Source organism: Cervus canadensis, chromosome 3 (assembly GCF_019320065.1).
Source record: "Cervus canadensis isolate Bull #8, Minnesota chromosome 3, ASM1932006v1, whole genome shotgun sequence".
Classification (NCBI taxonomy): domain Eukaryota; kingdom Metazoa; phylum Chordata; class Mammalia; order Artiodactyla; family Cervidae; genus Cervus; species Cervus canadensis.
In genome coordinates this window covers 5,085,088-5,100,902 of record NC_057388.1, presented here as the reverse complement: position 1 = coordinate 5,100,902, position 15,815 = coordinate 5,085,088, and the positions used below count along the sequence as shown (strand labels likewise).

The 15,815-nt window shown below is 40.6% G+C and overlaps 2 protein-coding genes across 6 annotated transcripts in view; one reads left to right on the top strand and one right to left on the bottom strand.

The window, feature by feature from the left end:
- Window positions 1–2,080, bottom strand: part of LOC122438056 (zona pellucida binding protein) — a 120,336-nt gene extending 118,256 nt beyond the window's left edge. For 4 of the 5 annotated variants that reach the window (XR_006268435.1, XM_043462535.1, XM_043462539.1 and 1 more), the window contains exon 1: window positions 1,621–2,080. Coding sequence is in view for 4 of the 5 variants with exons in the window: in XM_043462535.1 (XP_043318470.1) it covers window positions 1,621–1,747 (127 nt within the window). In the remaining variant the exon portion in view is untranslated. Of the gene's footprint in view, window positions 1–1,504 lie in introns of all 5 variants that reach the window. The other variant, XM_043462537.1, reaches the window with a different exon arrangement.
- A 2,489-nt stretch (window positions 2,081–4,569) lies between these two features.
- The window catches only part of SPATA48 (spermatogenesis associated 48), a 66,186-nt gene continuing 54,940 nt past the window's right edge, over window positions 4,570–15,815 (top strand). Inside the window, exons 1-2 of the mRNA XM_043464237.1 lie at window positions 4,570–5,128; window positions 15,635–15,732. Coding sequence (XP_043320172.1) covers window positions 4,570–5,128; window positions 15,635–15,732 — 657 coding nt within the window. The remainder of the gene's footprint in view (window positions 5,129–15,634; window positions 15,733–15,815) is intronic.

The window sequence follows — 15,815 nt, the reverse complement described above, 5'->3', positions numbered from 1 at the left end:
AAGTTTCCAACACAAGAAAACAATTTTTTCTCATCATGTTGTATACCTTAAAAATATGCAACGCTGTATATCGATTATATTTCAATGAAACCAGAATAAAAAGTGAGTTTGTTAAACCTGGAGAAGACAGGAATGGGAAGCAAAAGAGGAAGCTGGGTGATACTAGGAAGGTCTTTGTAAGTCATGCTTTGACTCTGCAAAAACCAGCAAGTAAATAAAAAACTTAAGAAAAAAAAAAACCTGTACCAGGCACTGTACCTCGCACACGGAAAATATTAAATAGCCGTTAAATATATTATGATATTGTTCAGTTATGCTTGAACAAGCTAATGTGATGGACACAGGTGTGTGCACAGAACAAGAACAACAACAATAAAAAAATGCAACATAACTTGGACTTAAGTCCTCTTTGTTGTTAACAGAGACTGGGTATAGCACAAAGAAGAGTATGGTATTCAAAGTCAGATGACCTGTATTTAAATCCCAATTTCCACTAATGAGTGTTTGGAAAGTCACTTAAAACTCCAGGAGCTTCAGTTTTCTCATCTGTAAAATGAGATTAAATTCTAGATTTATTGTAGGAACTAAATGGACTATTGTACAAACTATAAAATGCTACATAAATGTTGCCTTCACTATTCATACCTTACATATTAAGATACAGCCTTCTTATTCTATGTCTTACACCCTCAAGCCTGACCTTGTTCTTGGATCAAAAGACACACCATACACAGTTATATCTAGTATTAATATAAGATCATGGGCCAAGGTCAAGAAGCATCCTTCTCCTACAGAAGTAACTAAAGGGTATTGGCTATTGTCTACTTATACTGCAATGACCTTTGGACACCTAATGCCAAGACTTTGGCATATTTTGTAACATCTACTCACTCCCATTTCTTTCCGTTCTCCTATCCCTGCCTACGTATGCAGCCCTTCCTCACTCAAATCCTTGGTGGGATTCTTTTCTCATCGCCCCTTATCTCCACAGCTTTTATCTAAACACACCTTTTTTATCCTTTCTGTGATTCAATTCTGGTAGACACTTAATTAAATATTTCTAAAAAGGTTAAAACTTGAACGCAAAATAACGCAGCCAAAACCTTTCTGGTTAAATGACGACCGTTTAATTAAGCTCTCCCTTCAATATCTTAACTGTACTTTGAAAAAGTGAAGAAGTATCTCGGATTTCTGGATACAAAGCAGGAAACATGGCGACAGCAAAATATCAAAACTTTAAAATCCCAGTCTTTGTACTTTATAGCTAAAACCAACAGATGGAGCTCCAGGTCCACGGAAAGTGACAAAGCCGCAGGATGTCTCCTGGTTTTGAAATATACTTAAATGCAGAGGCCAGAATATCGTGGAAAGCTGGCAAAGGACCCGTGGGCTGATTAGGGGTTATTAACAGCCGGTCTGACCTCAAGCCTTGAGCGGTGGGTGTTTCAATAACCTCGCCCATCTAAACATAAATGTGACAAGTCCTTGGTTCCTGAGCACTTACATCTTATTAAATATATGGACGGGACCCGTGAGACAGGCTTTCCCATCAGAGGGCGCACGTGTGACACACACAAATCTCCGGGAGCTGCGGCCCTGCGCCGCCCGCCGCCGCCTCACCTGACGGGGGCGCCCAGAGCACCAGCGCGGAGACCACCAGGACCACCGCGGCCCGGGAGAGCGGGGACCCCGCGGCCCTGGCCCGCCGCCAGCCCCGCCGCGCCCGGCCCGGGGCCGAGGCCTCCATTCACACGCCGCCGCCGCCTGCCGACCGTCGGCCCAGAAGGTCGTTAGGCGGCGCGCGCACACCCGCCCGCCGGAAGCTGGAGGGATGCGGGCGGAAGGGTGGCCGGAAAGAGGACGGTCGTTTCCGGCAGGGCGGGGGCGGGGCTGACAGGTAGGTTCAGCCAGTGGGCCTCGTCGGCCCGACGCCCATGGAGCATCTAGATGTTGTTCCTGTTCGGGACGTCGCAGCAGCTCAGGGAACCCGGATTGCATAGACGACCTATGGAAGGTTCTGGAGCCAGAGAAGAGCCCCGGCCCCGCAGTTCGCGGGAGTCCGTGGGCCGAGGGACTGCCTGGCCGAATCTGAGTGTCGAGGCCAAACCCGGACTGCGGGGTGAGAGTCAGGGAAGTGAGAGCTGGTGCAGCCCCGGAGGGCTGCCTGCTTCTCCTGACTTTGGCTGCCGGTACCCTGAGACGTACTGAACTGAGAGATGGGTGCCCCACACAGCAGGCGAGAGTGGCAGTGGACCCTGGGCCCCTGGAAGAACCTGGGCGGGAAGAACGGGGAAACAACCTTGTATGGAATTGACTACATGCAACGTTATCACCTGAGTTTAGAAAGATGCATAAAACCACCTGTCCCCCCTAAGTGGGCGTTGGTTTATAGCCAGAGCAAGTTAGAGTGTTCTGCATTTCTGCAGCAGAAAGGATTTACTTAACGAGCAGAGCTACAATAGAAGCAAATATGCAATTAATTCAAATACTTGGATGACTGGAATTTAAGCAACTGAAGACATAATGCCTAATAACCATGTATAAAAGGAAGGTATGAGTGAACTAGAATGGACTGAAAGCAATCCCTGGGTGTCCATTGCGCAAGAGGAATTTCAAACTGACAGCCTAACCTCCGCACTTCTTTGGTAGAGTGACTCCACTAGTGATTCCTTCGGATGTATCTTGGTTGCACCACAGGTAGACTCCTTGCTGTCTTTCAGCTGGACTGCTGTACATACTGTATCTTCAGAGGGAGGATTGTGTCTGTTTTGCAAATATTTTAACTTCAACTGCTGGGCTAGATCCTAGTATAATGTAAGCATTCCAGTAGTCATAAATTTTTTTGAAAAGGAAACATCTAGTAGAAAGGAGTGCAGAGTTCTTTTGAGACCAGGACCAGGACCACGATGGAGACATTTCTTAAGGACTACTTCTTAAGAAGTCCTTGGTTCTTATTAGCAAAGGGAATTGAAATTTCTGCATATTCCCTGGATTTTCTGGCCATATTTATGCAGGTGTTAATAGGTAAAATATGTGCAGTACAGTTTTTATTCCACTGAGTAGATTCATTTCTTTAGAATTGCTTGCTAATCTGTATGAACTCCTAAATTGAATTTTACCTGTCTAGGCTTGTCTTAGTAAACAGAGACCTGGATGATTTAGATCCAACCAGCATTTTGGTCAAGGTCTTGCACTTGTTTGAGCACACCTAGAAGGCAAATTTTAGTGACTAGTACTCAATAAATCACTGTGTTTGGTATGTATTCTGCTAAAACTTCTTTAATTTTTATAAACAAGTCAACCTGCACAACATAATTTTTAGCAAATGACCTTGGACTGTGGACTTCTAGTAAATAAAGGGTAGAGAAGACTGTCATACCATGCAAAATCCTGAAATCTCTGTTTTCTGTCATCAAGAATTTGCTTCAATTCACCGGTCCCTCCTGCCTTAGTCTGCTATGTAAATTCCTAATATTCAACCTGAGAATATGAAGTAATATTGGAAATCTTAGTTAATACGTGGTGTGATTCTAAAGATGAAAGCTGATTGCTGAAAATCAGAAGGTAGGTCTGTCCTTTGTATTTGCATTTTTTATTCCAATAAGGATAGTGTGAGTTTCATGCCCACCTTCTACTTTGTGGAATTCCTTTGATAGCTGTTTTCATGCAAGACCGAGTTATCTAGTTGAAATGAGCTATTAAATGAACAGTGTATTGATGATGTCTTTTTTTTTTTTTTTTTTCGCACTGAGCTAATAGCTGGTGCTTACTGTAGTTTTCTTGAAATGAATTTAAGAACCTCATTGCTCTTACTCTGTCCATCACGGTAGAAAAAAGGTAAGTAAGGCTAACGTAGTACATGTAAAAGATAAACCCATGCTTTGATTATAAATTTAAAGTTTCTTTTAAAATTAGATATATTGATTTAACTGTAGTGTAATATATGTTCATTTTTTGCACTTCATTTTAATTTACATTTCTATAGGTAGCATGTTTTGTAGTTTATTATATCTATGAGGTAAAATACTTAAAATATACGAGAGAATACTTTTAAAAATATGTTGCCTATTCATTAACTGCTTTATTTATACCCTTTACTGAATATCATTTACCCATAAAGTATCAACTTATGAAGAAATTGAAAAATAAATGAGCACAGTTTTCCTAAGCAGTGCTGAAGAAACTATCATGGAGGTTTTACTAATAAGTCTATTTTAATTGTTTTTCCTAAGAATTACATTATAATGTATATAGTGATACAGTGTGTTACCTAGGAATTAAATTATGCTGTATGTAGTGATAGAGTGTTAGAGTTCTAACTGTTGCCAGGCAACCTGGACTCTGCTTTTTGTTTTTTCTGTGCTGGTTCCTCACTTCCTTTCGTGGAGAAAAAATATTTGCCTTTAAAAAAAAATTATACTCTTTTGGCATTGAGAAAGCAAAATCAATAACTCTTGTTAGTTTAACCAGTCCTCAGTGATTAGAAATATAACAGTTTTTTAGTTAAAGAGAAAGGAGCCATCAGAAACAATTAATATACTGTCATCCACAATTTTAAAGTGAGAGGCCATGGATACATATTCACAGCTCATACCTGGAAAGATAAGTATCTCTGAAGGATCCTTCCTTTCAAGAACAAAGGCTGTTGAGAACATAGATTACCCCCACTACTGTGCTCTCTTAAGAAAGCTGAACATGCCTTTTGTGAAAGGAGTTGAGGACAGACATGACTATGGCAGAATGGAGAAGAAATGCAACCCTACTTTTCTTAAATTTCACCCTTATCCCCCTTCAGTCCTGCCGGACTATCATTTACATTATCCATATCCACCGCCGTATGGGCCGGATTATCCATTATTTCCACTTCGGGATGATGTACCCTTACATGACGCCTGTTCAGGGTTTTTGAGTCCTGGTGGCGATGCTGAGCTAAAGCCTGGTGTTGGCAGGACCATACCGAGCCTAGTAGATTTCAGTGATGTGAAACCTCAACATCGAGTTCCCAGGCCAGACACAGGATTTCAGACGACATTAAAAAGGAAAACCATTTTATTAGAAGAACTGAAACAGGACAGAAAATGGAATTCGAGGGCAGTACCAGACATTGCCATCAGAGCAAGACTTGGAGGTAAATGAAGTGATATGGGCTTTGTAATGTTTAAAACTTTCAGATGACAGAAAAGCATGTATCTAAGATTGATTCAGTACTTAATAGTTCATTTGACATAAAACTGTAAAGAACCAAATAGGGAACTCTTATTTTTAAATTACAGACTGTAAGGAAAATGTAGTAAGAATGATAAGCTTTTTATAAACCTGTTTGTAAAAAAAAATGGTTTTCAAAAAGTGCATTTGTTGGTGTAAGTGACAATTATCTGGTGTATATCAGATAACTTATTCTAAACATACAAATAACCTAATTTTGCCACAAAGGAATGTATTTAACTCTGATAATTGCATATCATGCCACCTTATCTGTCTCCCTTGAAAAAAATTAATTTGTTGATGATTATCAAAAAGTTTACACGGGCTGAAATGCAGTGAGAAAGTAGTTGAAAGTAAACTTGAGGGTCTGGTAAGAACCAGAGCTGAAGAGAGGCAACCCCTGCATAAATTACTCCACCACAGCCCTGGGGGCAGAATTGATGACCAGTTACTGACATCTGGACCTTATGGATTCTCTGTAAGACGCCCAGAGAGTGTCACAAGCCTGGTCCAGAAGTGCTGAGAAACACTCTCAGAGAAAAACCATAGGCAGTGTTCTGTATGGAATATGTCTGACAGGCAGGGAGTGAAAAGAGATTAACATGTTTGAGTGTATGGGAAAGGAAAAGGCCAGGTGCTATAGCAAGAGATGCTGAGCCTGCTCTAGCCCTAGTGGGGTGCGCCCACTTCACTGCTCCTCTGGAGCACCCAACCACAGACCAGAGGCCTAGGGAGGCTGTGTGGAGAAACTGTGACATCACCATTTTTCGGAGCAGTGGGAACTCAACAATTCCTGCCATTCCTTCATGAAGAGAAGCCATAAGCACTTGGGACTGGGAAGGGAATAAGGGTAAAGGCAAAAGGTAGTAGCAGTGCAAAGCCCCACAAGGAAGTGGTCCCAAGCTACCCCCTCTGGATGCCAACTTTTGAATGAGATAAGAGCAATTTAGTGAGAGAGAAGTATGGGGTAATAGTTAGGCTTTTAATGTGCACTACAGGTGTGGCCTCAGCAGGTGGGCTTAGGGAAATTCCTTAGTTAGGAATTTTCATGGAAACAATGCATATGAGGTTTAGTGTCTTTTTAAAGAAAGAATTATTTTTGTTGTTGTTCAGTCACTTGGTCATGTTTGACTCTACAGCCCCATGGACTGAAGCCCACCAGGTCCCTCTGTCCATAGGATTTCCCAGGCAAGAATACTAGCATGAGTTGCCATTTCCTTCTCCAGCAGATATTCCCGACCCAGAGATCAAACCCACAGTTCTTTACCACTGAACCACCAAGGAGGTCAATTATTTTTTTATAATTCATTGGAAATACCATCTAGGGTAATAAGATATTACAAGAAGCAAATGAACTTCACATTGAAGGAACCACTGATGAGTTCATGTCAATCTCACAGTCATAGTACATATTCACTGATTCTGCACTAGTGACTCAATTCTCTGTCAAGAAAGGAGCTTGAGTTCAGTCTGTTGCTAATGTTTCAGTGTATAATAAAAATAGTCATTGTCAAGGACACTTCTTTAAAGGAATCAAAATTATTTTTCATTGTCCTATTTTAGACAAGTATGTCACTTTGCTTGTAAGCAGAAAATTGCAGCCTAGTGTAATTTTTAAGAGCATTGTTGATTTTGGGGGAAGTGAATTTTTCTAAGAGTGACCTGTCAGAACATTCCAGCACATTAGAGGTTGAAGAAATACTTTGTTAAGGCTAACATATGACTAAAGTAGGGTTAACAGATGTACACTGAGAACCAAGTGTAGAGTTCATCTAGCCTCTGTATGTCACTGCTTAGATCAGTACAACAGAATTCAGAAGATAGGCTCTAGAGTCAGACTCTCTGCACTCAAATCCTGGCAGAAAGCTTACTTGCACTATGACCCAGGAGCCATTGCTCATCTCTGTGCCTGTGTATCCTTATTTGTACAATTGATATACTAGTTATACTTTATAAAATAGTAGCAAGGGCTATTTAATGTTATTCATGTAAAAATATCTGACAGAAAGGAAATAAACAGTAACATTTGTTAGATGTTAGAAAGTTAAGCAAAGTTCAGAATTTTCAGTTCCTTTGTGTGTAACTTTTCTTATAAAATTGTAAGAATTGAATTCACTAAGATAGGCAAAGGACTTAGCAAACTTTGTGGACCCTGGTAAAACATTTAATTAATAGTAGCTGCTACCAGCTTTTAACAGTTCAAAGAGCAGTCAAAGTTCAGGAGTTGCATTTGATATAATTTGTCCTGTGCTTTCAGTGATGTTGTGGATTCTGGAAATAGTCATTAATTATAGTGACTATTGACCAGCTTCCCTGGTGGCTCAGAGGTTAAAGCGTCTGCCTACAATGCGGGAGATCTGGGTTCCATCCTTCGGTCAGGAAGATCCCCTGGAGAAGAAAATGGCAACCCACTCCAGTATTCTTGCCTGGACAATCCCATAGACGGAGGAGCCTGGTGGGCTACAGTCCACAGGGTCACAAAGAGTCAGACACGACTGAGCGACTTCACTTTCACTTTCATAAATAATAAGCACTTTCAGATTTTAAGATCTCATATGCATAATTTCTCATACATTATGATAAAGAAGGACATCTTATCAGAATTAATTATATTACATTCCAGTGGGCTTTCTTAGATATCAAAACAAGATCCTGAAAGGTTATATTGCTGATGTTTTATCCTATTTTAGCCATATCTAGACTAGATCTGATAGACGGAGAGCCTGATGAACTATGGATGGAGATTCATGACATTGTACAGGAGACAGGGATCAAGACCGTCCCCATGGAAAAGAAATGCAAAAAGGCAAAATGGTTGTCTGAGGAGGCCTTACAAATAGCTGTGAAAAGAAGAGAAGCAAAAAGCAAAGGAGAATAGGAAAGATATTCCCATTTGAATGCAGAGTTCCAAAGAATAGGCAGGAGAGATAAGAAAGCCTTCCTCAGCAATCAATGCAAAGAAATAGAGGAAAACAACAGAATAGGAAAGACTAGAGATCTCTTCAAGAAAATTAGAGATACCAAGGGAACATTTCACGCAAAGATGAGTTCAATAAAGGACAGAAATGGTATGGACCTAACAGAAGCAGAAGATATTAAGAAGAGGTGGCAAGAATACACAGAAGAACTGTACAAAAAAGATCTTCATGACCCAGATAATCATGATGGTGTGATCACTCACCTAGGGCCAGACATCCTGGAGTGTGAAATCAAGTGGGCCTTAGAAAGCATCACTACGAACAAAGCTAGTGGATGTGATGGAATTCAAGTTGAGCTGTTTCACATCCTGAAAGATGATGCTGTGAAAGTGCTGCATTCAATATGCCAGCAAATTTGGACAACTCAGCAGTGGCCACAGGACTGGAAAAGGTCTGTTTTCATTCCAGTCCCTAAGAAAGGCAATCCCAAAGAATGCTCAAAACTACCACACAATTGCACTCATCTCACACGCTAGTAAAGTAATGCTCAAAATTCTCCAAGCCAGGCTTCAGCAATACGTGAACCATGAACTTCCAGATGTTCAAGCTGGTTTTAGAAAAGGCAGAGGAACCAGAGATCAAATTGCCAATATCCACTGGATCATCGAAAAAGCAAGAGAGTTCCAGAAAAACATCTATTTCTGCTTTATTGACTATGCCAAAGCCGTCAACTGTGTGGATCACAATAAACTGTGGAAAATTCTGAAAGAGAAGGGCATACCAGACCAGCTGACCTGCCTCTTGAGAAACCTGTATGCAGGTCAGGAAGCAACAGTTAGAACTGGACATGGAACAACAGACTGGTTCCAAATAGGAAAAGGAGTATGTCAAGGCTGTATATTGTCACCCTGCTTATTTAACTTATATGCAGAGTACATCATGAGAAACGCTGGGCTGGAAGAAGCACGTGCTAGAATCAAGATTGCTGGGAGAAATATCAATAACCTCAGATATGCAGATGACACCAACCTTATGGCAGAAGTGAAGAGGAACTAAAGAGTCTCTTGATGAAAGTGAAAGAGTAGAGTGAAAAAGTTGGCTTAAAGCTTAACCTTCAGAAAACTAAGATCACAGCATCTGGACCTGTCACCTCATGGGAAATAGATGGGAAAACAGGGGAAACAGTGTCAGACTTTATTTTTTTGGGCTCCAAAATCACTGCAGATGGTGATTGCAGCCATGAAATTAAAAGACGCTTACTCCTTGGAAGGAAAGTTATGACCAACCTAGACAGCATATTAAAAAGCAGAGACACTGCTTTGCCAACAAAGGTCCATCTGGTCAAGCTATGGTTTTTCCAGTGGTCATGTTTGGATGTGAGAGTTGGAATATAAATAAAGCTGAGCGCTGAAGAATTGATGCTTTTGAACTGTGGTGTTGGAGAAGACTCTTGAGAGTCCCTTGGACTGCAAGAAGATCCAACCAGTCCATCCTAAAGGAGATAAGTTCTGGGTATTCATTGGAAGGACTGATGCTGAAGCTGAAACTCCAATAGTTTGGCCACCTGATGTGAAGAGCTGACTCATTGGAAAAGACCCTGATGCTGGGAAAGATTGAGGGCAGGAGGAGAAGGGGACGACAGAGGATGAGATGGCTGGATAGCATCACTGACTTGATGGACATGAGTTTGAGTAAATCCAGGAGTTGGTGATGGATAGGGAAACTTGGCGTGCTTCAGTCCATGGGGTCACAAAGAGTCGGACACGACTGAGTGACTGACCTGCACTGAACTGAACTGAGACATTTAACTTTGTTCAGTTGTTTTTTTGTACCTGGTTCCATCCTCTCATGGGAGCCACAACCTCATGGCTTTATCCAAACCTAATTACTTCCCAAAGGCCCCACCTCCAAATATCATCATATTGTTAGTAAGAGCTGCACCATGAATTTGGGGGTACAGAAGACTTCCCTCAATAATAAACACCTTAGCCATTTTTAAGTGTGTAGTTCATCGGTATTAAGCACATAATTGTACAGTGGCCACAACTGTTGATCTTCATAACTTTTCATCTTGAGAACTGAAATCTATGTCCGTTGAACACAACTCCCTTACTGTCCCCATTCTCACCCGCTAGCAATCAGTTTACTTTCTGTCTCTATGAATTTGACTACTTTACGTACCTCATATGAGAAAATTATATGGTACAGATCTGTTTATATTTTCTGTTTCCTTATGAGTCAGTCTTGGTAGGTTATGTGTTTTTAGGAAATTTGTCCATTTCATGCAGATTTTAAAGTTACATGGCATACAATTGTTGATAGTACTTTCTTATAATCCTTTTTATTTCTATAAAATTATTGGTTCAAAATCTCAGGAGTTCCTCGGGTGAAATACAGAACTGGACCCTGTACTCAGAGGGCAAAGAGGAAGAGGCAAATACCCCAGATGGGTGGGTGGTAGGTTTAATGAGCAGAGAAATTGTTTACGGTGCTTGTCATAGTTGCCTCAAGATGAGTAGATCTCCACACCTGCCTGCCAGATTCTTAAAGCCTATGTAGAAGACTTGACAGGGCTCAATCATGTATGCTGTGGTCTCAACAACCATACTCTAGTCTCTATGTTGTATCCTTGAGACAGCTCCAACTGTGGGAACAGTGGGCCGAGCACACATTCTATGAACAGGGGAGGGGATGAGGAGTCTTGGATTGCCTGTGTTCAGCTCATGGGCCAGTGGGTGGTCACAGCTTCTCAATGACCTCCTCTGACAAACATCAGCTGTCATGTCCCCTCTTTCATTTGTAATTTTGGTTATCTAAGTCTTCTTTCTTTTTCTCTGAGTCAGCCCAGCTAAATGTTTATCAATTTTGTTGATTTTATTTCAAGAACCAACTCTTGCTTTCATTGATTTTCCCCATTATTTTTCTATTATTCTATCTCTGACTTAATCTTTATCATTTTGTTTTCTTCTGGCTTTGGATTTAGTTTCTTCTTTTTCTAGTTTTTTTAAAGTGTAAGTTGAGGTAGTTGATTTGAGATCTATTTCTTTTTTAATATAAGCATTTATATATCTATAAGTTTTCCTCTTAGCATTGCTTTTGTTGAATCCCATAACTTCCATTGTATTCTTGTTTTCATGTCTCAAGATAATTTTTAATTTTCCATGTTATTTCTTTTTTGACCCATTGGTTTTTTAGGGGTGTGGTGTTTAATTTTCATATATCAATTTTTGATTTTATTTCATCTTATTGTTTTCTGGTTGTGATCAGAAAATATAGTTTGCATGCTCTCAGTCCTTTTAAATTTACCAGGACTTGCTTTGTCACCTACAGTATAGACTAGAGAATGATCCACATGCACCTGAGCAAAATATGTATTCTGCCTGGGTGTTCTGTTGCTTAGAGTGTTCTGTATATGTCTGTTGGATCAAATTATTGTTCAAGTCCTCTGTTTCCTTACTGATCTTTGTTTGGCTGTTCTATTCATATTGAAAGTAGAGTACTAAAGTCTTCAACTATTATTGTACAGCTGTTTCTCCCTTCAAGTCTGTCAACATTTGCATCATATATTTTGAAGGTCAAATGTTCGGTTTATAGAAATAAAATAGAGAATAGAAAAATAGCAAAAAAAAAAAAAAAACCAACAAACACTAAACCTAAATTTGGTTCTTTGAAAGTATCAACATAATTCACCTACCTTTTGCTATATTGAGAGAGAAAATTTAGGGAAAATTTTACAAAAGATATTTTGTGTGTGTGTGTGTGTATATATATATTTTTTAGAGACCTAGTGTAACCATTAGAGGAGAGATAACACATGAATTAAAAAAATACATAGAATAGCCCTCGAATCTTTCTTGTAATGTTTTGGTTTCCTTAAAGGCAGCATATTATGGAAATACTTTATAATAAAAATAACAAAGCCTATAGGAGAATAGTGTTCATGATAAGACTCTTCCAGACTCATGTAATTTTGGGTTACATACAAAACCCATTCAATGTAAGAAAAAAAATCACAATTTTGAACATGTTAGATATCTAATAAATGAGGAGATACTGTAGTGCTTTCCTTGAAAAAGACTTAGATATGTATTTGATAGCATGAAAGTGGTGAAGTGAGACTGTGGGTTATGAAGGAGAGGTGTGTAATCGGTTCAGTTCAGTCGCTCAGTCCTGTCCAACTCTTTGCGACCCCATGAATTGCAGCACGCCAGGCCTCCCTGTCCATCACCAACTCCCAGAGTTTACTCAAGCACATGTCCATTGAGTCGGTGATGCCATCCAGCCATCTCATCCTCTGTTGTCCCCTTCTCCTCCTGCCCCCAGTCCCTCCCAGCATCAGGGTCTTTTCCAATGAGTCAACTCTTCGCATGAGGTGGCCAAAGTACTGGAGTTTCAGCTTCAGCATCAGTCCTTCCAATGAACACCCAGGACTGATCTCATTAGGATGGACTGGTAGCTATTCCCAGAAATGCTTTTGGCAGTTCACCCCCTTCTGATGTGTGCTTGCTACCTCTCTTACCATGAAATGAGGTCTCTTTCCTTCTCACCTTTACTCTGGACTTGGACACATGAATGGCTTTCACCAATAAGATAATAGCAAGTGTGATGCAAGGGGAAGCTTGGTAAGTACTTGCACGTTGAGATTGGTCCTTTTGGGATTCGTCCCCTGAAGTTTCAGTCACTATTTTGTGAGAGACCCAATCTAGATCCATAGGAAAAAAATAACAGGCCCTGGTCTTCAGGCCTAGCCTACCTCATAGCTAATAGTCAACACCAACCTGCCAGCCTTGTGAGTGAGGTCGTGTTGGACCTTTGCAGCTATCGGAGCTATGCCATATCACACAGAGCTTCAGAATCCCAGGAGATGATGAATGGTGGTTTACACGGCCAGGTTTGGAGGTGTCGGCTGTGCAGCAGTAGACCCTGAAACAGTAAAGCAAAGGGTATCGTCATACTTAGATGCAAGTGTGATGCCCCTGAGGTACTAATATAATGTAGCCGTAATTCATGGCCCTGTTTACTTCTGCTCTGGCCTAAAATCAGAATTGTAGTTTTCTTGTTTTTCTATTTTATTTTGTTGCTTTTAAGTGTCTGGTAAAAATGGCTTCAAATCAGAGGACACCAAAAAGTGCCACATGTCTGCCGTCGGCATGAGAATCTTCTGGCGGATTTTCTTTGGCCAGCTGAGTCACAGAATTCTCGTTCTCAAAACTGAGATGACTCTGGAAATCAGCGCTGCCTCTTGGGCTCTCGCCTCTGCCTCTGTATTAATTTTTCTTGCTCCTGTAACAGACTGCCACAGACTTAGCAGCTTTAAATGAAACACATTTATTACTCACAAGTTTGTGGGTCGGACACCAGGCAAGATTAACTCTGTTCTTTGTTTGAGATCCAACGATGCCACAATCAAGGTGTGCTCTGTTTATATCTTGAGAGTCTGGGGGAAAATCTGCTGTGGGGTTTATTCCAATTGCGCAGAATTCAGTCCCTGACATCTGAGACACCCGTTTCCTTGCTGTTTGATGTCCAGGGGACACACTGTGCTCCCGGAGCCCTCTCACACGGCCGGCTTCATCTTCACAGGCAGCAGTGCTGTTAAAGGCCTTCTCACATGCTACTCTGTCTGACTTCCCTTCAGGATCCACAGAGGGTCCCCATTCTCCAGCCCTCCCTTGCCGCTTCTCTTTTCAGATTCTGTCCTGAGTTCCTTGGTTAAATACTGACTGAATCATCATCATCATTATGAAAATGATGTTACTTCTATCAGTACTAATAATGTTACAGCTCCTAATTGATAATTAATAAAGTGGTGGATTCCATGCTAATTTGCCAGTTCCTTTAAATATAGTTGTGGTTTTTACAACTGACAGTTTCTACAACTGTGACAGCAGTCATTAAAGGTGAGGAAAATAAGACTCAGAGGGGGTCAGATAATTCATGAGATCACACTGGCATCTTAGCCAGGAAGCATATAAGTTATTAAGCCCTAAGAATTGCAGCCCTCTCTTATAGAGCTCCACCAGATTGGTATCCATGGTAACCATGGTACTCCTGTGTTATCCCAAACCCGTCTGACTCTTCTCATCTATGTTTAAACATCTATGTACTGTCCACCTAGCCCCAAATTTTAACATTTTAGTGCATCATCTGCTAAGTTAGATTAATTTATGGGGCAAAGGTAAACAGTTGAAAAGTTGAAAGTGAAAGCTTCTCAGTCGTTTCTGACTCTCTGCGACCCATGGACTCTACAGTCCTTGGAATTCTCCAGGTCAGAATACTAAAGTGGGTAATCCTCTTCTCCAGGGGATCTTCCCAAACCAGGGATTGAACCCAGGTCTCCTGCATTGCAGGTGGATTCTTTACCGGCTGAACCACCAGGGAAGCCCAAGAATACTGGAATGGGTAGCCTATCCCTTCTCCAGTGGATCTCCCTGACCCAGGAATTGAACCAGGGTCTCCTGCATTGCAGGCAGATTGTTTACCAGCTGAACTCCCAGGAAAGCCCCAAGCTAAAAAGTAGAGGACCAAATTAGAAGCCCCTGTGCAGTAGGAAAAGGATCTCCGTGGTACAACCATTATCTACACCTACAGTAGTCTCTTGTCCAAACCAGAGTAATTTGCAAAGTTATCAGTCTTTCTGATTAAGGACTTTGTAATGTCCATCTCTCTGAAGTCCAAGACTTTCATGTCCTGACTTTGGCTGACCTCTTTTGTTTATCTTCTACCATTCGCTGGCTGCCATTTCAAGATGTTAGCTATACCCAACCTTCAGTAATTTATCATGAGTTTTGATATTGCTCAGCAGGTCTTGCCTGCCATCACACATACTGTTCCTCTGTCTGGAATGACTCTACTTCCGCCACTTGGTATCCGAGTTGTAATCAGTTGTCAGATGAAGTCAGATCGTTTTGTCGAAAAGATGTTCCTAACTTCCTACAATCTGGCTGGATTAGATGTCTGTCCTCTGCACTCCCTCAGCACTCAGAGCTCAACTGTTACTAGAGTTAACACATTATACTGCATTACCTACTTAATGTCTGTTTTTCCATTCGTTCATGAGCACCTAAAAACCAGGAAACCTGTTTTCCATCTTTAAATATTCATCCTGTTTCATTCGTGGGGCAGTAAATATTTGTTGAAGGCAGCTTTTATATTTGCTAGTCTCTTATAATTAGGTTTAATTATCTACATAGTAAACTCCTTTGTGTCACCACCATCTCCAACATGTCTACATCCACATATACAGATTAATAGTACCCAAGAGACCTCTAACAATAATAAGTAATAAGTATCAGATAATTGTACACTATTATAATTATTCTAATATATAAATTTCAGAGCTGTTCTGTTCTCAATGAGAAAAGTTTTTAGATAACCCATTGAAAAATAAACACCACTAAGGTCAGCTTTCTAGTAGAAAACAGTTCTGGTGGAAAAATAAATTTCTATTGCATTTTGTATGTATGTATTTCATATGTATGTACCCAGACCACATACATTTTTGTTTTCAGGTTGGACGAGCCCACTGAAAGTTACTCCTTCCCAACCACATCATGGAGAACACTCAATAAATTACCCATATACATTTGATGAGGAAGCAACATCTACAGTAAGACTTTCTTACTAGATGGGTTATGCAATATTTGTAATCAATTTATTTTATTTTGTATTTGATATTTTATGTCCTGTAAA